This window comes from Amblyomma maculatum, chromosome 7 (genome assembly GCF_055883805.1).
Source record: "Amblyomma maculatum isolate TAMU_Amacu chromosome 7, ASM5588380v1, whole genome shotgun sequence".
Classification (NCBI taxonomy): Eukaryota; Metazoa; Arthropoda; class Arachnida; order Ixodida; family Ixodidae; genus Amblyomma; species Amblyomma maculatum.
The window spans coordinates 75,273,450-75,300,460 of NC_139350.1; the positions used below are offsets into that span (position 1 = coordinate 75,273,450).

Consider the following 27,011-nt stretch of genomic DNA (forward strand, 5'->3'; position numbering starts at 1 on the left):
CTGACAGATAAAAAAAGAACACGAACAAACCAGGAAAACAGGCAGAGACCGTCAGAGCATTTATCGAGGTCCTCTTTGTAATCGTACGCTATATTTCTATATTCCCATCCTGCAAATTTATATTCTTATATTCCATAGAACCGCCTGTCTTTGGTCTTGTGCTTTTTGTTAACGCCGAATCATTGCAGTGTTGCATTCTTGCCCGAGCGGTGGGCCTGCTGCTTTCTCCACCTGTTCAGCTCCCCCTGTTCAGAACGCGCCGTCCGCGGGAAGCTGGGGCCAAAGTGTTGCTGGCTCCGCCGAGGGGACTTAAAAGACCAAACACTCAGCATGGGCTCCCCCCTTTTTCCCTGGACATGGCAATGCCACGCACGGCTAAGCGTGGGTGCTCGGAGTAGGTAGTGTAGCACAGTACACATCAGCACATACTTTAGCAGCTGCCCCTGGCGGCGAAATCAACATCTAAGAATTAATTGTTCACTGGCTGCATAGAGTAACTACAATATTAATGTCTTGGGCTTTTCCTAGAAGCCATTTATTATGTTTAACCTGAGAGAAAACATAGGCCGAAATGACCAAAATGTATACAAAAGACGTCAGAGCAGGAGTCAAGTGCACAAACAAATCGATTTAATTAGGCAGCTTACACTCGTAAAACCTGCCATCAAGGCAGCGGAAGGTAAGGTTGAAACACGCCACGGTAGGCTTGGCATTGCTGGCTGGTGAATGAAACGTTATAGCAAGAGGTGTGAAGAAGAGCGGCGGGAGAGGCGAGTGTCCACACCGTCATGTGGTTTTCCAACACAGCGATCTGCACATGGAAGGCACGAACAGGGCGGCCTGCCGAATCTCGTGGAGCGATCCGCACCCATCCTGTTGGCTGATTGAGGACGATAGTATCGACCACCCGAATATTGTGGAAAGTACTTCCCACTCTCACGGAAATCCTGAAAACACAGACCAGAACAAATGTTAGCAGTACACAACAGTGGCACTGTGCGTTCGTGGTGCTACGCATGCATGGGAGAGAGGCTGAATTTAACCAGCGCTAACTGTTTCGGGCAGCCTCCCTAGCCAGGACAGGGGTTCTGAAACGGTTCCTCGTACTGCTTCGCGGCCTTCACGAGCCACCTACTGTAATTACCCTCCGCCCCCCTCTCCCACAACCACGGTTCCATTAAGCGTTCGGGACGGGCGCAGTGTCTGGTTCTTCGAAACCCATTTTGTAGCGTTAGACATGGTTATTTTATTCCTCTGTTTCGCGCCGTCAGCGAAAGCACTGTCCACAGCACAGACCATCGGATCGCACCAAGTTGTTGTGCGCCGCCTGCCTGCGTAGTTGCGACAGGAACGCTGGCCGGGGCGGTTTGCCCGGTGCACTACAAGGGGCGCCAAGTTGCGTTGTCGTCATACCTATCTCTAGACATCCGGCGAAAAATGTGAAGCTGGCATGGCCAACAAGGCGACGCTCGCGTGGCGGCTGGAATGGAGAGCTCAGCCGCTTTAGTCCACCTAAACCAAGACAGAAAACTTGCGCATGTCAGAGCTATTTTCATGGACAGGGTGCCCAACCGGAACCGAAAACCGGAACCGAGCCCGATTGTTTGCCTGAAATTGGACCCCAACTGAACCCGAATTTTTTTCCACCACGAAATGAACCCGAACAGGAACAAATCGGAGGAACCGTTCCGAACTGGTTCACGGTATGGAATTCCGACGCACTTTTGCTGGAAACTTACGTTCATTATTTTCTAGTTTACGGCTGCTTGTAAAGCGTTTTCGTTTATTTCCAAAGCGCCACAGCGCACCCCTAGTGAAAAATCCCGTATCGCGACAAACGGGTTTGAACCGGTCCTGTATTATCCCGTATAAATTTGATACCAGTGTGACCAGTCCTGTATGAAGCTTAAACGGGTTTATATCGGAGAGTTCATGTCCGGTAAGAATCTGAATCCGTACGGTCCAGTCCGGTATAGAGTTAATACAGGGCAGACCATTTCCAAAATGCATCTTATACATGACATCCCAGTCTTTTATGGATATGAAACCGGGCGGACCAGTCCTGTATTGAGCTCATATACAGGACAGGTCATGTCCGGTTTAACAGAAACCGGACAAATCCGATATGAATGAAACTGATACGGGACAGAGTATTTCCGCTTCTCAGTACAACTCCGGCGGATCGTGAAGCTCAGCCAGGATGACCATGTCGGAACATGCCTTCACGCTAAATAAGCATGAAACCATATATAATACACGTTAAAACGTTTCTGTATATGTGGAGTACGCGTTGTTTCGTACATACCTAGAAGATATGAAGCCGTGGATGTGTGCGCTAGCAAGTACATACATGCATCGCGTTTTGTTTTTGCGTGTGCAACAGTCGCTGCAGCTTGTACGATCTTGCGGTGCATCTTCATAATCTGCGACTGAAGATCTGCCACCTTCAACGCAAAAGTGCAAGCAAGAACGTAGCGTTTCGTTAGCGCGGATAAAATACGCTCGAGAATAAATGAAACATAGCTGACCAGGGAAATATGCACAGGTCAGCCGGACATCGGGAGTCGCTTCCTCGAGTATTTACGCATGCAAAACACTTGGTCAGAAGTAAATTCATTGACGTCGCGGCTCCGCTGGCAGCAGGTGAAGCTAAAACAAGCAGTATTTTAAGTGTTGGTGCACCGCATATATCTATATGTAGCAAAAATTGCATGCGTTCAAAGACGATGACAAAACACATCAGCACTAGTAAATTGTGACATTCGGAGGTTTGTCTGCAAGAAAGCGATACATTGTAAAGATGCGGGACACGGATAACCCTTCGTGATAGCCAGGAAAAAGATGCAGCGTGTTTGAAGGGCGATCGTTCAATTACGACCACAAATTCTACACCCTACAAAAATACACAAACTATAGAAGAGCAATCTCGACTACATAAGCAGGTATATAACCACCATCACCGTGTCCTGCCGTGGTGTAGTGGCTAAAGTGCGTGCTTGTTGGCTGAGAAGACCGAAGTTCGAAATCACATGTGAATTTTTTTTTTATTTTCTTTTTGTTTCTTTTTCTTTTTTTTTCTTTTTCAAATGTAGTGGTGTTATGTAGTGTTCAGCCTGTATCAGTTAACCAGAAACCGGACGAACGCGTCATTTCTGGAACTGATACCGGGCAGAGTATTCCGCTTCTGAACAGAAGCCGGGCCGATCGACGAAGCTCAACCAGAATGACCATGCCGGACACTACAGCGCACTAAATAAGCATGATACCAGACATATTATACAACTGTTCTGCATATAAAGGGCACGCTTCGTTTCCCAAATACCTCGAAAATGCGAAGCCGTCGAAGTGTGCGCTAGCAAGCATATAGGCGCGTCGCGTCGCTTTTGCGCGTACAACAGTCGCTGCAGCTCGTACGATCTTGCGGTGCGTCTTCATATCTGCGACTGAAGATCTGCCGCCTACAACACGAAAGTAGAAGCACGAACGTATCGTTTCGCTAGCGATGACAAAAAATTGTTCGAGAAAAAATAAACAAACATCGCTGACCATCGAAAGATGCGCAGATGAACGCACACCGGGCGACGCGTTCTCAAATGTTTACATATTGAAACCGCTCAGTCGGAAGTGTATTCATTGACATCGATGCTCCGCTGGTAGCACGTGAAGCTAAAACGCCAAGTATTACAAGTATTAGTGCACCGGATATCTCTGTATGCAGGAAAACTTACAAGCGTTCGTAGACGATGAAAAACACATCAGCACTAGTAAATTATGATATTTTGAGGTTTGCCTTCAATAAAGCGACGCATTATAAAGATACGGCACATTTGTGAACCCTCGTGATAGCCTGCAAAGATATTCAGCATGTTTAAAGGGCGATCGGTGAATTACGGCCACAAATTCTACTGCCAAGGAAAATACACAAGCACTAAAGAGCAAAAGTAGCTACATATACTGAATAATAACCACTGTAACCATAACCCGCCCTGGAGTAGTTGTTAAGGTGCCCGTCTGAAAACCATAAGGACGGAGGTTCGATTCCACATTCGGTAGTAAGATTTTATTTTTTTTAATTTTATTTATTCTTTTAAATGTAGTCGTTTTATTTTATATTGTTGCGTGCTTTTTCCACCCTGGCGACGCGTTTCTTTCCGGAAATGAGGGTCATCAACCATACAGGCCATTCCGGTATCAGAGCTTCGCGCGGTTTCATTCCGGACTTTCCAGGGCAGTACAGGAATTTGCTGAAATAGCCCCCAATCCTGTATCCCAGATCCTGCACAGTAAACCTGTATACGATTTTCTGTACGAATTTGATACAGGATTTTTCAGTAGGGACCGCAAACTACGCAACCATATTGAAAAACTGTCTTTAGCAAAAAGATGAAAAGAACAAGGAAAAATATGTTGCCACATGAATAGCACCAATCTCTGGCGGTAGGCTATTGTTTCATCCCGAACACGGGGGGCCGCTGGCCTGCGCAATGGCGCAGCTCATGGAGAAAGTTCCCTCATTCGAGAGCCTCTAGGCAGTGAAATAATAGCACATTATTCATAAGTTGAGCTTATATATATATATATTGTAGTGTGGTAATCTTCATCGTTATAGCCACTGACAAGCGTCGCGTGCTGCCGCTCTCAAGGACGAAGAAGTTGGTCGCTGCCTTGCTCATTCGCCACGCCTGACGCTCCGCTGCGAGTTCCACCTTCTCGACCTGACTTATGGAACTACTCCTACAATACAGACCAGCCCTCGCCGAGAAATCCGCCCGGTTCCGACTTTGTATCTCGTGACAATCAAACGTATACAACTCGCCGATCACCTTCCCCTCGTCGCCGTTCCCCGTCCCCACTTCGACGTTCTACCGGCACTGTTGAGGGAAACTAACAGTCGCAGTTCCCGGGGCAAGAACTGCGCTTGGTTCGAACTCTTCAAGTCCTCGGTGTTCTCCCACTAACGCACTTCAAGTGTCTGTCGACGGCGTCGCCGTACTCACTCTTGTCGACACGGGCGCTGCCGTATCCGTCATCAGTAAAGCTCTTTGCCGTCGTCTTCGTAAGGTGACCACCGCGCTTTCCGACTTTTCGCTTCGCACCGCCTCATCACAGCGCATTCATCCCTCAGCGGCGTGCACGGCCCGTGTTCTCATCGAAGACGTCTTATACACAATCATTTTATTGTACTGTCTCGCTGCTCACACGACATAATCCTGGGCTGCGATTTCCTTTCCACTCATCGTGCCGCTATTGACTGCGCCCGCGCGGAAGTTTCCTTTTTATCTCTTTGTGATGCCGTCTTGTGTGACGTCCCTACCCGGCCTGCAAAACTCCTCGTCGCCAATGACACAGACATTCCTCCATTCTCTGCTGCCCTCGTTCCACTCTCCTGTGAAAGCGTTATTAGTTCGACTGTCTTCTTCACACCTTCCGACGCCGCTTCACGCCATCCGTGCCTCCTGCTTCCATTTGCTGTCCTCAAGTTCGAAAATGGCCTTAGTGCAATGTACGTCTCAAATCTATTTTCGTGCCCGTCCGTCCTGCTACGCGGCGAGTGTCTCGGTCGTATTGAAGAACTTGATCCCGCGCTTGTAAATACTCTTCCTGCAACGACTACTTCATTAGACATTAATGTACTCAGCTCTTGCGATATAGCGACCGCTTCGACACCACCCGATGTTCTTCAACAAGCTATTGACTCAGATCTTCCACCCGCACAACGCGATCAACTCGCTGCTCTTCTACAGAACTTCACTTCTGCCTTCGACCTTCCTCACACTGCTCTGGGTCGCACGTCTGTCGTTGCGCACACAATCGACACTGGTACAAACGCACCTTTACGACAGCGTCCTTATCGCGTGTCGGCCTCTGAGCGCCAAGTCATTGCTGACAACGTGGACGATATGCTTCGCCGGGGCGTCATACAGCCATCTAACAGTCCATGGGCTTCTCCGGTTGTTTTGGTCACCAAGAAAGATGGTTCCATCCGGTTTTGCGTCGATTACCGTAGGCTTAACAAAATCACGCGCAAAGAAGTCTGTCTTCTGCCGCGAATCGACGACGCCTTGGACTGTTTACAGGGAGCCGAGTATTTCTCCTCTTTGGATTTGCGCTCCGGCTACTGGCAGGTACCGATGGCTGATGATGACCACTCGAAAACTGCCTTTATAACACCGGATGGATTATACGAGTTCAACGTTATGCCATTTGGCCTCTGCAATGCCCCAGCTACTTTCGAGCGCCTGATGGACACTGTTCTTCGTGGACTCAAGTGGCAGAGCTGTCTTTGTTACCTGGATGACAACGTAGTTTTTTCTACCGACTTTTCTTCTCACCTTCTGCGCCTAAAGCATGTCCTCACATGTCTCGCCGATGCTGGGCTTCAGTTGAATTTGAAGAAGTGCCACTTTGCCGCTCGAAAACTCCCAATTTTAGGACACATAGTCTCTAAGGACGGCATTCTTCCCGACCCCACCAAACTTTGCGCAGTTACAGAGTTTCCGAAGCACCTCCCTGAAGCAGCTCCGGAGCTTTATCGGCCTCTGCTCCTACTTTCGACGTTTCACCTTGATCTTCGCCTCTATCATCGCTCCTCTGACCCAGCTCCTTGCCGGCAGCTCCGACCTTTCCGCCTGGACTCCAGCCTGCGATAAAGCCTTCGACACTTTACGCCTTTTGGTTTCTCCTCCCATTCTGCGCCACTTTGATCCGACTGCGCCTACGGAGATCCACACTGATGCCAGCGGTATCGGGCTTGGTGCCGTCCTTACCCAACGTAAGCCTGGTTACAGCGAGTATGTTGTGGCATACGCCAGCCGAACATTGACGAAGGCAGAATCTAATTATTCAGTCACAGAAAGGGAATGTTTGGCCATTATTTGGGCCATCGGAAAATTTCGTCCCTATGTGTATGGTCGACCGTTTTACGTTGTGACCGATCACCACGCTTTGTGCTGGCTTGCCTCTCTGAAAGACCCATCCAGTCGCCTTGCTCGCTGGGCTCTTCGTCTCCAGGAGTTTGACATTCATGTCATTTATCGATCAGGCCTGAAGCATACGGACGCGGATGCTCTTTCCCGCTCGCCATTGCCTAGAGATACTTCGACTGACCACGTCTGTGCCTACGATTTGTCGACTCTTGCCACTATCGACATGGCTACCGAGCAGCGGAATGACCCCTGGATCAATGCACTTTTGGGTTTTCTCTCAAGTCCTACTCCCGGTCATTCATCCAAAGCGCTCGTCCGCCAAGCCCACCACTTCTCCATTCGTGACGGTCTTCTCTATCACCGCAATTATTTGCTTGATGGACGGAAGTGGCTTCTAGTCATCCCGCGTCATCTCCGTGCCGATATTTGTGCTGCGTACCATGGTGACCCACAATGTGCTCACGGTGGCGTATTGAAAACCTACACGCGCCTACGTCTGCGATTTTACTGGCGTGGAATGTACCGCTTCGTACGACATTTCGTGCGCGCTTGCGAATCTTGTCAACGCCGAAAAACTCCTCAGAAGTCCCCTGTTTCGTTGCAGCCGTTACCCTGACCTGCTCGTCCGTTTGACCGCGTTGGCATAGATCTCCATGGCCCTCTTCCTACTACTCCTGCTGGAAACCGGTGGATTATTGTGGCAGTAGACCATCTTACTCGCTACACTGAAACATCACCGTTACCCTCTGCCTCCGCAAGAGACGTTGCTTTGTTCATTCTCAACAACTTGATTCTTCGCCACGGGACTCCGAAGGAACTGCTCAGTGACCGCGGACGCGTTTTCTTGTGCGACGCTCTCGAGGCCCTACTGAAAGAATATCGCATCATTCATCGCACCGCTACTTCTTACCACCCTCAGACGAATGACCTGACAGAACGCTTCAACCGTACACTGAGTGACATATGCTGGCCAAGTACGTCAACGACGCTCATTCCAACTGGGACCACGTTCTTCCCTTCGTAACCTACGCGTAAAACACTGCGATACAGACCACCACTGGATTCTCTCCCTTCTTTCTTCTTTACGTGCGCGAGCCAAATTGCACAATGGACGCGCTTTTTCCCTACCGCCCTGATGTTTCTGAATCTACGTCACTCTCGGACGCCGCCCAGTACGCAGAAGAATGCCGTCAGCTCGCTCGTTCGCTTACAAAGGAAAACCAGTGGCAACAAAAACACCATAGTGACACTGGCGAGGCGCCTTCATATGCGCCCAACTCCTTGGTGTGGCTCTGGGTTCCTGCCACAACCGCCGGCCTGTCAAAGAAGCTTCTTGCTCGGTATCACGGTCCCTACCGAGTCCTTCAAAAAACATCTCCTGTGAACTACGTAGTTGAGCCCGTTACGCCATCTGCGGACTTGCGTCTCCGTGGACGCGAAATAGTTCATGTGAACCGAATCAAGCCCTACTACGATCCGTCTGTCCTTTCGGCTCCATGTGTCGCCAGGATGGCTCCTTCTCTGCCCGGGGGAAACTGTAGTGTGGTAATCTTCATCGTTATAGCCACTGACAAGCGTCGCGTGCTGCCGCTCTCAAGGACGAAGAAGTTGGTCGCTGCCTTGCTCATTCGCCACGCCTGACGCTCCACTGCGAGTTCCTCCTGAGCGGCTGAATCCATCTGGGTTTACCGAATAAACACACCCCTACAATATATATATATATATATATATATATATATATATATATATATATATATATATATATATATATATATATATATATATATATAATCAACAACTCAAAAACGAAATGAGGGATCTGATTTCACAAATTTCACACAAATAATTTTACTTTCCCGTCGTTCGATGACGTCGCAATAGCCCGCATGGCACGTGCATAGCAGCCATATGCGGTGCGACGTCAGCAGATGCAGTTTGGTTGACGAGACTTAAGCAGCCGACGCTGATGGTGGGAAGGCCGCCTTGGACGGCAATTTACCGCTCTGTTCTCGAGTTGTACCTGAACTCAGGACAAAGACGATCTCATAAATTGATTTTCCCTTTTGCCTTATCTTCATTTTGTCCATATCGATGTCTGTTTGTTTTTGTTTTGTTTTTTTGCCTTGGAAAGGACTCGGTAGGGGCCGTGATACCGAGCAAGAAGCTTCTTTGACAGGCCGGCGGTTGTGGCAGGAACCCAGAGCCACACCAAGGAGTTGGGCGCATATGAAGGCGCCTCGCCAGTGTCACTATGGTGTTTTTGTTGCCACTGGTTTTCCTTTGTAAGCGAACGAGCGAGCTGACGGCATTCTTCTGCGTACTGGGCGGCGTCCGAGAGTGACGTAGATTCAGAAACATCAGGGCGGTAGGGAAAACTATGTCCCAAGTGAAGCTCGAATGTTCAACTATGAAGACTGGGTGGAGCAAGGAACTGAGTGGACTTACTGGCACGGGCATTAATTCTCAAGCTCTGTTTAGTGTGCTATCGTTTCTGCCTGTAAAGCTATGGTGTCGAAAAAAAAAAAAAAGAATGCGTTTTACTGCTTTATCCACTATGCCTTATGCGAATACCTAAGACAGTCTAGGAAGGTGGCACTGAAAGCTAGATGTGCATCGTTGAGAGAAAATGTAACTATGAGTAACCTGTTCTACGCGCTGCGTGGTGACGGGGGTGATCGGGACAAAAACGCTGAAAACCGGCGAGAGGGACGAGGTTAAGCGGGCCGAAGGAACCTGCGACTAGGCCTTAAGGAAAAAAAAAGCAGACGAGGGAATGGCAGTAATTGTGCAATCGATGAACTTTAGCGCGAGGCCCTCGATATTCGTTATGTTGACAAGCGAGGAAAGGTGCCGACCAAAACAGTTACCACATGGAAGCGGCTACGTAGGATCGCCGGCAACATGTACCGCTAAAGGCGGCAACACAATCTCCACCTAGTGGCTCGTTCACACTTGAGCATTCGGTGGCGAGAGCGTGTGAATTCCGCTGCCGCGGGAGAGAATCCACCCGAAATCTCGGCGGACAGCCAAATCGGTCCGGGACCGATTCTCGCCGCCGGATTTTTTTCCGCCGAGTTCATCAGCCAATAAGAAGGCGAGGAAGTTGAGCCGGCGCTGCCCGCGGCTTCGACCAGTTCGCATCCCTCAGGGGTCAACCTGGCAACAGCTACTCGCAATCGACTATCGGCTCACGATAATTGTGACGGCCAAAGCCGAAATGCTTGCGATGCCGTGACACCGTGAAGCTATATTGTGTATCTTTTTCGGCGGTATCTTTTTTCGAGAGTTTTCACGTTTCGTTACGTCGTTTCGAGTGTTTCCAGAGAGACGATGATCGGTGGGGCTGTGCCTCATAGCACAATGGCGATTAACGTGCAACTAAATCTGGAATTGAAGAATGTGATCTACATGCATAACAATCTTCACAGCGTTTCTTGAGGCCACTCTAACACGATGATTACTGCCAAAATGTTCACTGCAGGCTCAAAACAGGGCCTACGCATCAGATAGCGTAGCCCGAACCGTGGCCCAGTATAAACAGCAGAAAAAGATAGGTAAAACGAGGAAGACAGTAATTTACCGGGCGATGGGCCTATGAAAAAAACAACAACAAAGAGTTCTTGTAATGCACAATACTTAACGTATTTCGCAAGCTTTTGCGCACCTTCTTGCACTACGTATAAACAAACCGATCCCTCGGTCATCGCATTGCTCTTCAAAATGTTTACATACAAATAAGATCTGGTTATCAGCAAACTAGTGTCCCCGCTGCTGCGCTTGCCGGTTTTGAGGTTTCGTCGCACTTCTTTCTTTCAATGTTTCTACTACAGCTCCGTGTTCAGCGAAAATTACGTCTACGGTAGCAGAGCATGACCGCAGAGCCGGCGCTCCTAATTTTGACAGCACTGTGAAACTCCACATGTTAAAATGATTCCAGTACACAATATAGTGCGCACAGGTAACCAGAACATTATAGTTGCAAGTCCTGAGAGCAGGCAGCAAGCTCTGATTGTCAAGAAGTTGTAATTTTTAGAGCGGCAGCAATGGGGGCCTGTGCACCTCGAAACGTGAAGTTCCAGCATAATAAATGCGGCCTTGACATAAAATGCAAAAATATTACCTAGGTCGGCATATTTAGGCGTGGCCGAGTGGTTAGCGCAGGATGCCACGGAGCAAGCGATATTGAGTTCTCATCTCGTTTGCACTGGTAATTTTTTTTCTTTTGCAATTTCCTTTTTAGGTTTTTTAATGTATTTGAGGTGCTTCGTTACCATTTAGTTTTTACTTTTTCTCCGGGCGACAAGCGCAATAGGGAAGAATACAATAGGGGAAGAATGACATTTGGAATCAGATCGACGCTTGGTATGAGCGGCAAATAGGGCCCTTTTATTTACTATGCCTGCAAATGGCACGTTGAAGTTATTGTTGCCAAAATACGTGGGTCAAATGTGCCATGATTTAGTGAACAAGTGAATGATAATGAGTTTTTCATTCGGCACTCAGCATATGTATGCTTTTCGTGGCATTCGTAGCTGCAGCCGAGCAGTCAGGTCAGGGTTAACGGGAGCTCGCAGTCAAAGCGGCGACGGCGGCGATATGTTGGCTCAGAAGTGTGAACGAAGGAGCGTGTCGGCGGCAACGGATTTCGCTCGCTCATTCCGCCCAATGCACAAGTGTGAACGAGGCATAAGAGTTTACAAGCCGAGGACAAGCCTGAAGCGTTTCTTGTGGCAGGAGAAAACTGCCTGCAAGGACGTGGAGACAACAGCAGTTCTCTGAAAACGGAAGTACGCAGCCTGCTCTACGCCTTTGAAACGATGCTCAGAATAAGCAGAGTCGAGTGTTTTGAAACTTTGTTTGTTTGTGCTGTTTAACATCCCAAAGTGATCGACGTTATGAAAGACGTCGTAGTGGAAATCTACGGAAACAGTGACCACCTGGGGTTCATTAACGTGCACTGACATCGCACAGCACACGGGCGCATAGCTTTTCGCCTTTAGTCAAAAGCTGCCGCCGAGGCTGGAATGCGATGCCGGTTCCTTGGTCACAGTAGTCGAGTGCCATAACCACTCCGGCGGGGCTTATGAAATTTAGGAAGAAGTTGCGGAGCCCAAAACTGTATTCACTAGGTATACAGTAGCATTCGCTGTGCCATCTACACAAGTCAGCGTCGAGAGAGCATCTTGTAGAATAAATCAACAACCGTTGTCAAGTCCTATTTCTTTGGTCTTTCTATACTTGTGCTGGTAAAACATTAATCTTCAACAGATACAGGATAGGCGTCAACCTACCTGCCTAGACGGCGGTCTGGAGTCCTTAGACCCGGCGTCGTGTTCTGCCAGTCGGATGATACGCAGCTGAGTTTCGGGGTGTGAGCTGAACAGTAGAGTCTCCCAAAATTCAGTTTTTGTGTCGTGATTTATACTTTTGATTTCTGGACACGGTCATTACATATGTACCAGATCCGCCTTATCATCACATAGTTTGTACCTATCTGAAAACTGTTCTGGGTACCGATGGCTAAGGGTATGGATTCGGAAAAATCTTTGTTTGCAAGCGCCTCCAGATGAATTACTGGCTGTTATTTAGTGTTCAATCTGCCGGGGCGTATTCTACCCTATATAGCCGATAGTGCTCAGTAATCTCTTCATAGCTGACTTGCTTGTTCCAGCTTACAGGAGGTTCAGAGTCTACCCGGACATGATGGGTGCATTTGTATTTCACCTAAACAGACGAGAAATGCAAAGGCAGCCGCGTGCTGTGTGGTATACAGTCACAAATATGGTATATACACTTTTAGTCTTGCCATGTGTGCTAGTTTTGCATTGGTTTGATTTGAAATTCTTTGAGTAGGAGCTGGACGGAGAATTGTTTTACAAGTAGTAGTAGAGGTTTCACTCTAAACTGACTGAAGAATGACTGTTGGAGTTCCTTGTCCTAAACGTGTCTAGGGCACACGGTTGTGATCCGGTAGCGGAGTAGTACTAGTGCGTGCTGCGATGTGCGAGCAGGCGGGGAGAAGGAAGAGGAGTGGCCTGCTGAGAACACTGACTTCGACTGAACAAATCGTCATCATTATCATCAAACGCAGCCATCACAACGACCTGCACCACACCCTTCGACACAACAACTACGCGGGAGTGCGAGAGGGCGAACTAAAGCCGCATGCGCTGATCACACTCAGTCACGCAGTGAAGAAGAGCAAGTGGACTAGAGCAAATACCACGGTTTGGGCGTGGAGGGTCAAAGATATTACTCGCGAAAAGGTGCTTGGCACTGTTCCGTGTCAAAGTTTCGCAGAACCGTCAATAATTATGCAAGACAACGGCGTGAAAAACGGTGCAGAGAGGCAAGAAACGACTAATACAAAACCGATCGAACTGGGTATATTTCGCGCACTCTCGCATTAACTGCAGAAGGCATACAGCAAAGGAAAAAAAAAAAAAAAAAACAGCGAACCAAAACGATCACTCCTAAGTGTTTCATATCTAAGTAGCCAATCTGTTCTTGGGTAAGCGAAGCGAAGGCACGCTCAAACATTTAATCAATGTTTTTGGACAATAAATGCTTCGCACAGTTCATGCGGTCGGCTAATACAAGTGCGAAGGATTTATACTTAAAAAAAATAAGGAATGCCTTCACAGGTTGCCACATGCATGGTTCGTGCGATTCTTCTGTCTACTGTGACATCGACTGCGTGCTCTCTCAACCTGTTGCTTAAGCAGTGGCCGGTCTGGCTTACATAGGTAGTTCCATATGGCAGAGGTGAGAAACATGAACCAACGCAATGGCTCAATAGTCTTCTCTTTTGCAGAATAATTTACTTTACATTGGGAACTTATTTTCTACGGTTGTTCTGTACCATTCGCCAACGTACGTACGATTCCTAATATCGGAGACCTGACGTGCGAGGATGCTTGCGTATTTAGACGAGAATGATTTTATTCCGTCGAAGTTCAGCAGGCTGGCAAGACCTTTCCCTCCGTACCACGAGCAAAACGTCGGGCTCTACAAGAGTTTAGTTCCGAATCCATGAATAAAGTAGGGCGCCCTTGCGTCTCTTGTCTGCTTTAGAGAACCACCTCAAGGTTGAGGCAGAAGGCTCTTTTACCAATACTTACAATCTGCTGCCCCAATCGGTGATTGCATGAGGCGCAAGACCGCAGCCTTCATTCCCAGGGAACCTCGTTTTTCCCAAGCCCAGTAAGCTACCCACATATTGGGCAATCCACAAGTTTCTGATGCGGACAACAAAGCGCTCAGCCTTGGGTCAAACTTTTGGCTACACTCTCAGCTTGACAGAGTGGAGCTGCTTTTGCTTGTGAGAGAGCGCGTGGAAAGGAGGGATGCTGAGGACCTTGGCCGGTGGATGAGCGAAGGTGTCAACGTCGTAAGAGCCGCAATAGACAAGCGTCATGTTTGTAAACAAAGGTGGCGCTGCGATCGGCAGCTTCATGAGGTGTAGGCAGAAACGCAGCTTGCCTACACTGCGCCAAGCGACGCTGCCTGCAAAACCAGCTCGCGCGTGCGAATATTCTGAAGCGTAGGCGTCGCTTGTGCGTAGAAATGGTTTTGTTAATGCCTGTCGAGTAGTTCAGCTCTGTTTCAGCCGATTACTTCTGGAATTATCTGGCAAAGAGCGCTGCATTGCCTTCCTTCTTCATGGCCTCAGCAGCGCGCAGCTACGTACTTGGGCGACTGTATACACATATATAGTGACTGATTAAGTTAAATAAAAATTAGAAAGTGTAATGCATATAAAAAACTAATAGCCAAAATTTTACAACTCCAAAGCCTATTGCTAGCGCATGCCAGGAGGACGACAAATGATTGACTGGAAGTGTGCCTTTTTTTTTTTTTCATATGATGACTCTCTTGATGCGTTATCTGCTGCTCTAAGCACCTTCACTCTAAAGAAAAATATTACCAATAACTATAGTGAACTATAAATCATATTTCTAGCTAAGTGTGCTGGCAACGTAAGTCAGAATTTCACTGAATAAAAACTGAATCTTTTCTCTCTTGTTAACATTCGCCTAGTGCGCGCTGCTGATTGTTTTATACTGCTCGATAAAAAGACATCTGACGCCTGTTTCTTCGTTCAGACGTAGGTACAGTCATCCACAGGTTAATATATGGGTGAAGGTCCGTAAGAATGCTCTCATTTTGTTCCCTTTGCTCTTTAGGAGAGGTGCATGAGCGCAAATTCACCATTCTCCACGATCGTTTGCAGCGAAATTTGCGCAATCTGCTAAGCGTTTTTAATATTCTTGGAAACGTTTTATTCAAAAGCGCGTCATCTTATTCTCCCTATTTTGCACCTTCATAGCCGATTCCACTTCGGGACATTAAACTCCCTGTGTGCCAGAAATACCATATTTAAATATATTCTGCTTAATCAGAGTTGTACGTGGATATTTAATTCGTTCATGAAAATCTTAGTGACCTTCAAAAAGAAAGTTTAGTAATCTGAGAAATAACGCTGCGTGACTGATCGGATCCTAAATATGATTACTCGTTTTCTAGGGCCGGTGGTGAAGAATCACTCGTTGAAACTCGCGAAAGTGATACCAAAGAAAGGCTGTTTCACAAGTTCGGGCCTGTTTCGGCAATATCGCACAGGAGCCATCACTCAAAGTAACATCAGTTACTTTCGCAGCAGCTTTTGTGTCCATTTCTGCGCAAACATATGCACGGGTACAGGTGAATGGATCTCACAGCGCTCTTCTTATGACTTGATATAATATATACAACAAAACGTGCACGAGCTGCAGGCGTTTGTAATTGCGCTATTCGTGGTGCGGCTGAAAAGCAGTCTTCACAATTAAGAGTTGCAAAGGAACCGATAAAGTTTTAGTGCAGAAGTGCAACGCAAATTAACCGCGAAGACATTCCGTCGCCGAAGGGTCTACTTGTCGCGCTCAACGCCGTTGCCCTTCTCTCTCGTCTTTATTCGACTGCAAAAAACATGAAAACATATGCCATTATCTTTTTTTGTGTTTTGTGGCGCAACTAACCGCACCACAGCTTGCATGAATATCGGGAATTTTGCCCGAAAACACAGCAAGCGCCGCGCATTCAATGCAGGCGACCCAAGCTTTTGCCTACACCCCGAAAGTCACTGCTGTCGCCAGCGCCGCCGCATGTCCGCTGACGTCACAGGCTGACGCTTGTCAATAAAAAAAAAAATAAAAAAAAGCCTGAAGGAACTGAAGACGCCCGCATGCCTCAATGCCGCTAGGTAATCAAGCGGTTTCTCTGTTATGGAATGGACACTTACAAACAAAAACAGCCATGAAGCAGTTGCAGGTAACTTCCGTGCTTTGTAAAACGTGAAAGTTCTAAATGTCAGGAGATTAAAAGCGGTGCAACGAAGTGCAGTTAAACAAGCTGGCTGATTAATTAATCTTATAAAGAACTTCAGCTAGCCGGTATTACACTATATAACCCGTAAAACCTAATTTCCTTTTTTCTACCAAGCTACCTGACAGCACTCGGTCGGCTTTCTTGCAACGGGCGTTGTCAGTAGTGACGGTTGACGACCCGTTTCTGGTTAAAGTACTCAAGCGAATACCGATTTTTTTTTTTTTTTTTCAGTAACAAGAGTCTGGAGGAGTTTAGTGCTCTTTCAGTTCACTTAAATAACACGTATTATTCCTTGCCACGAAGTGCGGAGTGCGATGTCGTCACAGAACATCAATGAAGAAAAAAAAAAATCAACCACCCGATTTCAAAACTCTGCGGCATAGACACTGGAAGTTTTCACGAGTTTCCGTCCTATCTGCGCTCTACCTACGCTGAATTTGAAGAGGTGACGCTCAGCATAGAGGACGTGCATAGGATCTTGTATGGCGCTGACCAAAGATGCATGACGTCTATACTTATCATCTTCGTGAATTCGGGCAGCGGCTACTCTAGAAGTTGCGTAGCCAGGGGGTTGTTTCGGTGTCCAAAAACCCCTCAAAAATTTTTGACCTCTGCATAGCCCCCCCCCCCCCCGCTCCCCCCAAAAATTTAGAAGGGTGAAAGAAAAAGTGGAAAAGCTGAAGCGTACACGACAGACGAAAAGTGGAAAAAATAACTACGACATCTTGTCGGTTGATAGGAAACCACACGCCTTCGCACGTCGGATACGATGAATAGATGAAGGACTGGTTCTATCGACAGTCAAGGCGACTATATGCCTATGAGGGACGCCGCAGCAGACGACTCCGGGTAATTTCTCCACTGACATCGCACAGTACACGGCCGCTTTGCTTTTAGCCTTCGCTGACGGATAAGATTACATCCGCATTCTTGCATTCAGCAGCGGAGCGCAATAACCGCTGAGCCAGCGCGGCGGGGAAAATTTAAGAATTTGGGGGCTGATGGCACAGGGCAAAAATAATCATAGATCTTTTATATTAGCGGTTAGTATGGTTTAAAAACAATGCCTGATGAAGTTCACGTATTGTAACCGGATGTTGAGGGGGAAAAGAGAGGCAGCGGAGCTATGTCGTGTATACGTTATCCTATCAACAACGACCGCACAGCTGCGGAGGCTCTCTTAATTTTTACTTCAGAGAACAATCGAATGGCCTGACCTAAAAAAAAAAAAATCTAAAGAGCACTTCGAAAGTTGGGCCACTAAAGCGCGATGAGGCGAAAGCCATTATAGTGCGGTGGATCGTAGCCCGCCATTACGGCACATCTATCTCCCTCCCTTCTTTCGCTTCCACCTTCCTGCCTTTCTTTACGTCGTGGCACATGTGTCAGCGGAGAATTGTGACAGATACTGCGCCTTTTCTATCCTGTAAATCAATTTGAAATTCCGCTGATGCCTAATGTACTAACGCCTCCTAGGCATCTGAGTCTGCTTCTGTTTGCTGTGTGGTGCGGCGTTCGAGGAAGCATCAAATGAAAGGCGCTGCACAGACGCCTGGATAGGACGCCCGGCGGGATCAGCTTCATCTATGCATGAATCACCTGGTGACGTCATGACCTGTCGTGACGGTACATGGCGCATCCCTTGTCGAACACAACCTGCATTCCATTGAACGCATCAAAGTTCACCGGCGTCCGATAATTAGCTTACAGGAAATTAAAGGCGCAGTATCTGTCACTCGCGGAATCCCGCTATCCTCACGGTAGACAAGGGGAATTATGATGAACGTTTCACGTTCCGGGGCATCGCGCTGTTAGTACAGCGCTCAGCTGGGGATCCAAGGAATTGATGTTCGATTCCAGATGAAGATAAGGTTTATTTATTTATTTGTAACTGAATCTGCATTTTAAGTGTGACACCCTCTGGCGACAACTGCTGACAACGATGAGGTATTAAAGGCTTTTGCCTTACAATAAAAAATCCCCTCTGCTTCGCATTGTTTTATAGAGTGCTCATTCCTTCCATCACAGAAGGCCCGTCACCCATCGTCCGAACTCAGCCTCGGACAGTTCTACGACGTATAATACTGCGTAAATTCTGGATTTATTTCTACAGGTCGATCGTGAGGAAGGCGGAAAGGGAGACAAGGAAGGCAGGCGACTGTTTGCCAGTGTCAGGGGAGCAACCAACACGAGCCTCAGCAAGCTACACACGGGAACTGTTAAGTGAAACCAAACGTGCAACTCCTCCATGACGTCACGAAGAACCGGGCTCAGCTGCGCTAGTTCGAAACTGCGTCAATATGGCACGGCATGTGACGTTCGGCATGTCAAAACTGCATCACAGCTTCACGAAGCACCGCGATGGTTTCCCGGAATATTGCTATCGACTGGCTTGTTTGACAGACTCACCGACACATGAATATGGGGTCAACAGTGGTGTGATTGCATACGCGACTTTGATACAAGCACAATCATCATCATCATCAGCGGCACTATACCCACTGTAGGGCGAATGCCTCTCCCGTTTAACCCAGTCCTGTGCTAGCTGCATCCATTTAACAACCCTTTGAATTTCGTAATCTCATCCAACCATCTAATTTTCTGTAGCCCCCAGAAACGCTTATACCTTCCCTTGGAATCCAATTGGTTACTCTTAGAGACCATCGGTTATCCTCTCTTCAAAAATGTCTGCCCATGCCCATTTCTTCTTCTTAATTTCGACTAGGATATCAGTAACTTCAGTTATTTCTTTAACCCACTCTGCACGCTTTCTATCTATTAGCGTTACATGTACCATTTTCCGTTCCATGGCACTCTGCGTTGTCCTCAACTTAAGTAAAACCCTTTTTGTTAACATCCATGTTTTAGTCCCACAGGTCAGCACCGGTAGGATGCAACAGTTATACACTTTCTTCTTGAGTGATACCAGTGAGCTGCTATAGTCATAATGTTCGAGTACCTTCCAAATGCGCTATACCCAAATCTTATTCTCTTAGTTGTTTCCTGTTCGTGGTCCAAATCTGCAGTCACTACCTGTCCTAAATAGACATATTCGACTACCACTTCCAACGCATTGCTAACTATTTTAAACTGCTGTTTCTTTCCCAGATTGTTGAGCATTACCTAAGTCTTCTGCACATTAATCTTTAGGACAACGTTTCTGCTTTTCCTGTCTAGATCGTTCATCATTAGTTGCAGTTGGTCCCCTGAGTTACTTAACAAGGCAATGTCATCAGCGAATCGCAGATTCTTATGAATTAAGATAATGTTAGAGTTCTTCCACGACTCCGGTACCTTCGATGTCGTCAGGTATTGCGTAGACAGGGTGGCCAGTTTTTCTAGCACAATATCCCCTCCGTCCTTTAACAAATCTTTAGTTAACTGACACTCCCCAGCTGCTTTTCCCCTCTGCATCTTCTAAGGCTTTTTTACCTCATTCTTCGTTAGTGGCGGAACGTCTGGTTGCTCTTCATAACAGCCAATTTCGTTCTTGACCTGAGTACTACGGCTACTGCCCTCGGATGTCCATGTTAGTAATGACATTGCCCACCTTGTTCGTCAGTGCCTACATCCGAATTTAACCTATGCCTACTATCTTATTTACTGCTTTCAGGCTACGATCGTCCTTTAGAGCATGCTCAATTTTCCCCACGTTATTCTTCCTTATGTCGGTCACCTTGCGCCTACTGATTTGATTTGATACCTCTGTCAGTTCTATCCGGTCTGTTGGGTCGTGATATAAGCAACCTGTCATCAAAGCGACCGCGGAGGGGAAAAAAGTTAAAAAATAGGCGACACACATTATGGCACATTCATATTGAAATCTTGCATCCCTCATAAAGATAAAAGCTTTTTATTTTTTTCCTCGGACAATAAGCCCGCATCTTCTCTTTCTATTTGGACGCATCATCACCCACTTAAATATCGCATGTAAAACCAGTATTCACACGCTTGTGGCCACCCATGGAGCCGTATACACACAACTGGGTCACCGTAAGCGTCATCTGCACGCCTTCACACACGGCTGATACCAAAATGAGACGCGCGCAGTTTCCTCGAGCAAAGCTACGCCTGTAGGCTTCGTACAATGTGGAAGAATGGTTGTAGCTGAATGCTGGAACCTGCGACAGAGCGCGCTTGGATATGGTCGAAAATTTCCGGCCGAAATACAGAACACTGTACTGCAATGAACACTACCGAAGTCTCAGTTGTGGCGCCTCCGTTTGTGCCTGCATGCGTTAGCCAGATAATTAGTACATGACTACTTTTTCCACTAGTTCTCCAGACGCGAATATTGCAGCAGGACCGCGATGCAATTATAAGCGAAGAAAATGCCGTTCCAATCCGCGCTCCCGCGTGAAACCTTTCTCGAGTAGCGGTGCATGCCGCTGCGAGCTCGGGCCACTGAAACACTCCTCACGGTGCACCAGAGCAGCATCGCGTTTGGATTCGAGCCGATCACAAGGAAAGCTGCACGATTTCCAGGACGAGGACCCTGGGGAGAACAAAACGGGCCTACGAGACTTGGCACCAAAATGCCGTCAAACCACGCGTCCCACATGTGCTCGGCGTTAGTGTCGTCCACAAGACTTCCTCTCGGGCTGCGTCCTATGCGATAGCATAAAGTGGTCGAGTCTACGAGAGTGACATAAGCCAATTAACTACCTTTTGGGGGTAAAACTTTCGTCCCGTCTGTATACAGTCAACGTACATACACACCGCGTGAATTGGGATCTTGCGGTGAAACTGAATATTTACTTCGTTGCGGCAGAATCCCGTCCGATTGCCAGTAAGTGTCAAGGCAGTCGTCAAGCAGCTGTTGGATGCCATACCCTGCGAAAGCGTGCGAAGAAGAGAGGCTACTTGAGAATCGCCTGCCAGAATTCGATGTTCACTGGTACTCTGGATCCAGAGCTCACCGCGCATGCAGGATGAGAGGGACCATACGGCTTGTTCTCCGACGTCCCGGACACCGCGTTCAATCTCCAAACGTGGTACGACAGCGTTCATGGTCCTAATAGGAAGAGAAGGAAGGAAAGGGGACAGGGTCAAACCCGTTAAACAGATGAGACGCATTACAACGCTCGCACGGGTCTAAAAAAAAAAAAAAAAAAAAAAAACTACTCTCCCGTCCACCCTATGAGCAGTATGACAATGATGAGTATACATTTAGATGTTGTGAGGATCAAAACGCCTCTCGTGCAAGGCGGATAACGTTACAGTGAAAAGAAAAGAACGAGCTGCGTTTCGCCGCACGCCAATATCCGCGGGTGGTCTTTATTCAACTGTCATTTAGGCGAAAAAGCGAGAACGAGACCACGACGACATGTGGTTCGGATCTGCTCTAACAGGTACCTCATCAACTAGCCCACACTTTGTCTAATTCAAGCGATATTCAGCTTCATAAGCAATTATATAACAGCGGGGTCTGATTGCGCGTCAATGCGGGTCACTCGAGTGCGCACCCGCAACCTGGTGCAAGCGGGGAGGCATTCCTTTTATTCTTTAAGACCTCCGCATAACGAACGCAGTCCACGACTGATAAATAAATCATCGTCTAAAAATACCATAATTACCTATTTATTTCTGAAAGAACGAGCCGAAAAGGAAGAACGTATGATACACATATACCGGGTGTCCCAGCTAACTTGAACCAAGGGTTACAAAATAATATATTTGAGGTAGGTCAGTGAAACTAATTGCATACAACTGCCAGCCTGTTTGTGCACTACAGGCAATTTTTTGTTTTGCAATTACTTAATTAGCTAATTATGTTAATTTCTCTAATTTAATAAATATCGCCTTTAGACCAAACATGTGCATTGGAAACTTGTAGAGCACCTTCAGAAACCCCCATTCCATTAATTGCGATAATGAAAGTATCACGTGTATCTTTTTTTCCGGGCTCAAAAGAAAGCCAACATTGAGCGCCTAGAGACATTTCGACCGAGCGTACACAAATAACTGCAAAGGAAGTAACAGGTGACTTCAGGGTTATAACGTGGACGAAATGAGGGCTATATTGCACACGTATAGCATAGCGGAACGACCGAGAACCGTGAGAACTGGTAGATGTGGCGCCTTGTGGCTGAAGATCTTTTCCCTAGTTCCGGAAATAAACTTAGCATAAGGAGCATTTAAAAATTTGAACACGCACAAAACAGCTACACTTGCATGCTAACGAGTGACACAGAATAAACAGTCAACCAAACAATGCTAGACCACGTGATCATGTCCGCAAAGATATGCATAGGAATGGCAGTTGGTTTGGTGTGATTTGTAGGGTGGTTTCACTTCCCAAAGAGACACAGGTTATGAGTAACAGCGTAGTAGAGGACTCCGGAGATTTCGACCCCCTGAGGTTGTTTAATGTGCAGTGACATGTCACAGCACACAGGCGCCTCGCTTTTCGCCGTCATTGAAAAGTGGCCGGGTTTCGATTCCGAGTCCTTGGGTAGAGTAGCCGAACGCCCGAAGAAATGAGCCACCTCGGCGGGAGAAATGGGTATTGAGAACTCAACAGCCAAAGGACATGTTGAACACTGGTAGAACAACTGAAGTAACGAAACAAGTAGTCAATCCACGCCTTCAATGGCCACTCCGCAATATGGAAATTAAGCTTGTAAAAGGGACAAACGCATAATTAAGTCACCCGCACGTACGAAATAAGCGTGGCTCTTCTCGATGCATCCATGAAACGATCATGAAGCGGCAGCGGTAAAAAAGAGGGAACGCGCTTACCAGCGTTGTTCGCGGCGCGTCGTGGGCAGCTCTTGTGGGCGACCTTCTCTCAGTTCTCTGACTGCGGAATTAGAACGACCCGAGGGACCGATTCCCGAGTGTCGATTAGCGACATCCGGTCGGGCGAACGCCGCAGAGGTTCAAATGCCGTCTGTGGCTTGGACAACAGTAACGTTTACTTGGGTGTAAATAAATCGCATATTTGTAAGCATGAATGATATTTCGCGGGTCGCGTCTATGTATGTAGGAGGAGGAGGACTGATCATCTGTACTGTCGAAATGAGTTTAGGAGGGGGAGATATAAAAGCACGTGATTTTAAATGGAGAGGAAAATGAAGAAGAGTAAGAAATGGCAGCCAGGAATTCTGGTTCATCTTAAAACCCCCGGAAGACAGAACGTAGAAATAAGAAGAGCACAAGACGATGCTGGATTTGGCTCTTGGAGGCTGGCGGTAGTAGACGGTCACAGGTCAGTACTTCTACACGCGAGCTATTGTATATATTTACTTATTTACGTACACTGCGTTGACTCCCACCGTTCTGAGGCATTTTTTTTTTCCTTCTTGGGCATTGTTCATCCTAATGCAGCCAAACGCGAACCGTTAATAGGGAACACATTCTATAAAAGTGTCATGTTGCCGATATTCAAAACAGTTACAAATTGTGCCGAACTCTTACAAATAAGGTTTTAAAGCAAACGGGAGTACGAAGCTGACAAGTACAGTCGTCAAGACACTTAACCGGAATGCTCGACAGCGTGCCCTTCACGACGCCAGCGCCGCGAAGCGTTGGCCGCTGTTGTAAATTGCATTGAAATGCTTGCGGCTGCTGTGAATATCTGGAGCGCAAATTTATACGACTCACATTATACCGATCGCGGTCTTGATGGGCCCGGGTCGCTCCTTTCCCCCCGTCGTTGTTGTCAATGGCAAGAGCGGAAAACAAGTTAGTTTGATTATTTGGGCAACCTGACATGTCTTGCGACTGCTGGAGTGCCTTCACGTTTGGCCGTGAAGCTCAAGCAGCAAGCATGCAAGCCTCAAGAAGCTTAACAACTCATATGAGCTCGCGTCTGCACTGCTTTTTCTTTTTTCTTCTTTCAACCGGCTTCTCTGAAGACCAACTTGAAAGACGCGTCAGCAGCCGCACGCCATGTCGGGTTGCCGAGATAAGCAAACTGCACTGTGTTTACTGTACGCTGCTTGACCTGAGCCACCAGCGAAACGTGGCGACACGGGTGCAACAAGGCCGCGTTCAAAGCGGCCGCGAAAGACAGTCATTTCAAACTGCACTCCCCCTATGACAGCTGTGCAGCTGCAACGGATAATAATTACAAGTGTCTCGCAACTGAACCGAACAAATCGCGATAGGAGGCGCTATTGTTTGCGTACGCGCGGCCACTGACAGCATAGTATCTATGCCGGTAGTTTAGGCCGCACTATTTTGCAAAGCAGGCTTGGGCGGCAGAAAGCCGTCGATCAAACGAAGCTCGAGCTTTGCTGTTTATTTATTTATTATTTACCCACAGCGAAAGTTCCGCATTACTGCGAGGGGAGCGGGATAGACACATACAGCATAAGACTGAGCAAACTTGACAAAATAGTAAACAAAAGCAGCACGATCATCCAAAGATAACAAAGTAGTAAAAAATAGCGCAGCACACAAGTCAACGTACAGGCAATGAAACAAAATTTCTCATCTGTATTTCACGCAGGCATACTGCGCAAAGATGAAACCAAAGTGGAGTACACTATGAATACACATGAAACAGGAAAGATGCCAGATGCGCACGGATAACACTTCCTAAGCTAACGATTATTTCACCCAGAAATTAAAAAAAAAAAAAAAACTGCGATAAAGACACCGTTGTTCACAGTGCTGGCTAATAACTAAATAGGTCAGATCATGTGGGCAGCCAAATCGGCGCATAACTCCGCCGATAAGCAATGCACAAGCACAAGTTTTCATTCATGATGCGGGCTTTCGCATTGTCCAGTGCTGGAATAGGACGTGCCTGGCACACTCGACGGCATTCAGCGTGTAGGGCAACAATAGCGCCGCCGCGTCTGGCAATTTTTACCCTGCCTTAACAAGTCATTTGTACTAATCTTTTTTTTTTCGTTGAAGCTGCACATAAGTCATCTTCATCGTCGTCATTATCATGACTGTTAATTCAACAATCCCTAAAGCTGGACAGCCTCTCATAGCCCTCCAGTAAAGTCCATGCTAGCCATGCTACTCCGGCTGCGGCCCCTCATTCCGGTAACCTTCCTGATCTTATCCGCCAACCTCACAGTTTCCATGCTTGCCTTCTAGTGGAATCACTTCCGCTAAAGTACGGGACCACGGTTACCGTGATATCGCGAAGCGTTCCGTGTCCATGATCTCAACTAAGATATCAATTGCTAGCATTCGCTCCTATCGCATTCTGTCGCTTAGAGTTGCGTCACAAAGCTAACATGGATTACGCATACGCCTTCGGAAGAAAATCACGAGATTCGCTCACCTCTTATTTCAAACGCAGATAGCGCTGTCCAGCAGGAATGAAAAGTGAACGTCGTCGACGTCGCCGCAGCACTTCGCTGCGCGAGGCTGGCGCGGCTTACGGCACAGCCAGCGCCGCTTAGACACCAAGCGGAGGGACAAAGACGACGAAGCTTCGCCTCCAACCTTGGCGTGGCCTGGTCGCTGCTCGCTCTATTACTGCGTTGGATGGGTGCCGTTCGTCTTCTTTTCCGTTCGTCTTCTTTTCAGCACATTCGTCAGTTCAGTACGCGGGCTATCTACTCTCGGATCACCGCCAAGCTATTGACGCGCTTCTGAGTGCATTGGTAGCCGCCATCGGTGGCGATGGGGAACGGGCATATAAGCTTCTATCCTGCCTCTGGTTGCACGAACATATGTACTACATTCACTCTCGCAGTCATATGATGAACGAACGGCAGAACGTTTCCCAGCTCAATGCCACTTGCAAGTTGCAAGCAACTTCTCCCTAGAAATCCCCAGCCTCCCCTGTTCGCCGCGTGGAACATGGCGGTGCTCGGCGAAGCGAGAGCCGTCCGATTCGCTGTGGATTCTTGTTTGCTCACGAGAGAAAAAGTGATGCGTAACACCTTTGTTTACCACTATTCACGCTGTATAGACAATCATCTTAACATGCGGGGTATTCAGTTATGAGCCTTCTTCGGACAGATGGTTGTGAGTACTGCCCGTCCCTCTTCTGGTTACTTGACATACTTGCGTAGCTCAGTGCGTGTGTCTAGCGCTACTGAAGAGGAAGAAATATACTCCATATATATCCCGAATGCACGCGTGTACCCTCGTACACGGTGTGGATAGCGTCATTAATGAGAAAATTGATAGCAGGCGAACACATACGTTCCAGTACAGGGAGAAATGAACTCTCTGATTACGTCTGAGCTCCATGCTTTGTGACTGAACTTCGTGCCTTCTATTTACTGAAAACTTTGGTACAAAAACATAGAATGGATATAGCTTCCACTGAAGTGTATCATTTTTTAGCTATTGAAAAACACGCAGAATAGAAATAAAAGGCACACTCAGTGCGGCGTCTCAGTCGACGAGACAATTGAATTCTTTGGCACGCCTCGTCATTACTTATGTGTATAGAAACATACTTGCCTTAGCTAGCCATAATTTTGTAGGTCTACCTTCGCCACACACACTCCAGAGAATATCTCGAAGCAAATAACAAGGTTAATGAATCCTAAAATGCTTCTGATATCACCAATACGAGTACCGTTCTTGCTATCAAGCAGGGCGGAAGAACTCACTAACCTCCGCAAAAGGTACACGAAAGAGCTTGCACAATGTAAAACCGAACGACCAACGGGCTTCAACAGTTTCGTGTTCGCCACAATACTCGCTCTAAAGATGCAGTACTCTCAAGAAGTTAGCATAGGGTTGGTAGAGTTTGGTTTGGTTTGAAGGGTCTAACGTGCCAAAGCGACTCAGACT

At 47.4% G+C, this 27,011-nt stretch overlaps 1 protein-coding gene across 3 annotated transcripts; it reads right to left on the reverse strand.

Annotated features, from left to right (window-relative positions):
• Window positions 1-606: 606 nt before the first annotated feature.
• On the reverse strand, window positions 607-25,866 carry LOC146183666 (anaphase-promoting complex subunit 10-like). 3 transcript variants are annotated; one of them, XR_014708793.1, is made up of 4 exons: window positions 25,540-25,866; window positions 21,212-21,306; window positions 21,051-21,125; window positions 607-947 (listed from the first exon to the last, which is right to left on the reverse strand). XR_014708793.1 is itself a non-coding variant. In XM_084609183.1 (4 exons), coding segments are annotated over exons 1-4 (222 nt in total). In that variant the 5' UTR covers window positions 23,900-24,162; the 3' UTR covers window positions 607-936. The 3 variants fall into 3 exon arrangements, 2 of the variants coding, with proteins under 2 accessions (XP_084465309.1, XP_084465311.1); XM_084609183.1 differs by lacking the exon at window positions 25,540-25,866 and adding an exon at window positions 23,898-24,162 and having other exon boundaries at window positions 21,012-21,125; XM_084609185.1 differs by lacking the exon at window positions 25,540-25,866 and adding an exon at window positions 23,898-24,145.
• Between the last annotated feature and the right edge of the window lie 1,145 nt (window positions 25,867-27,011).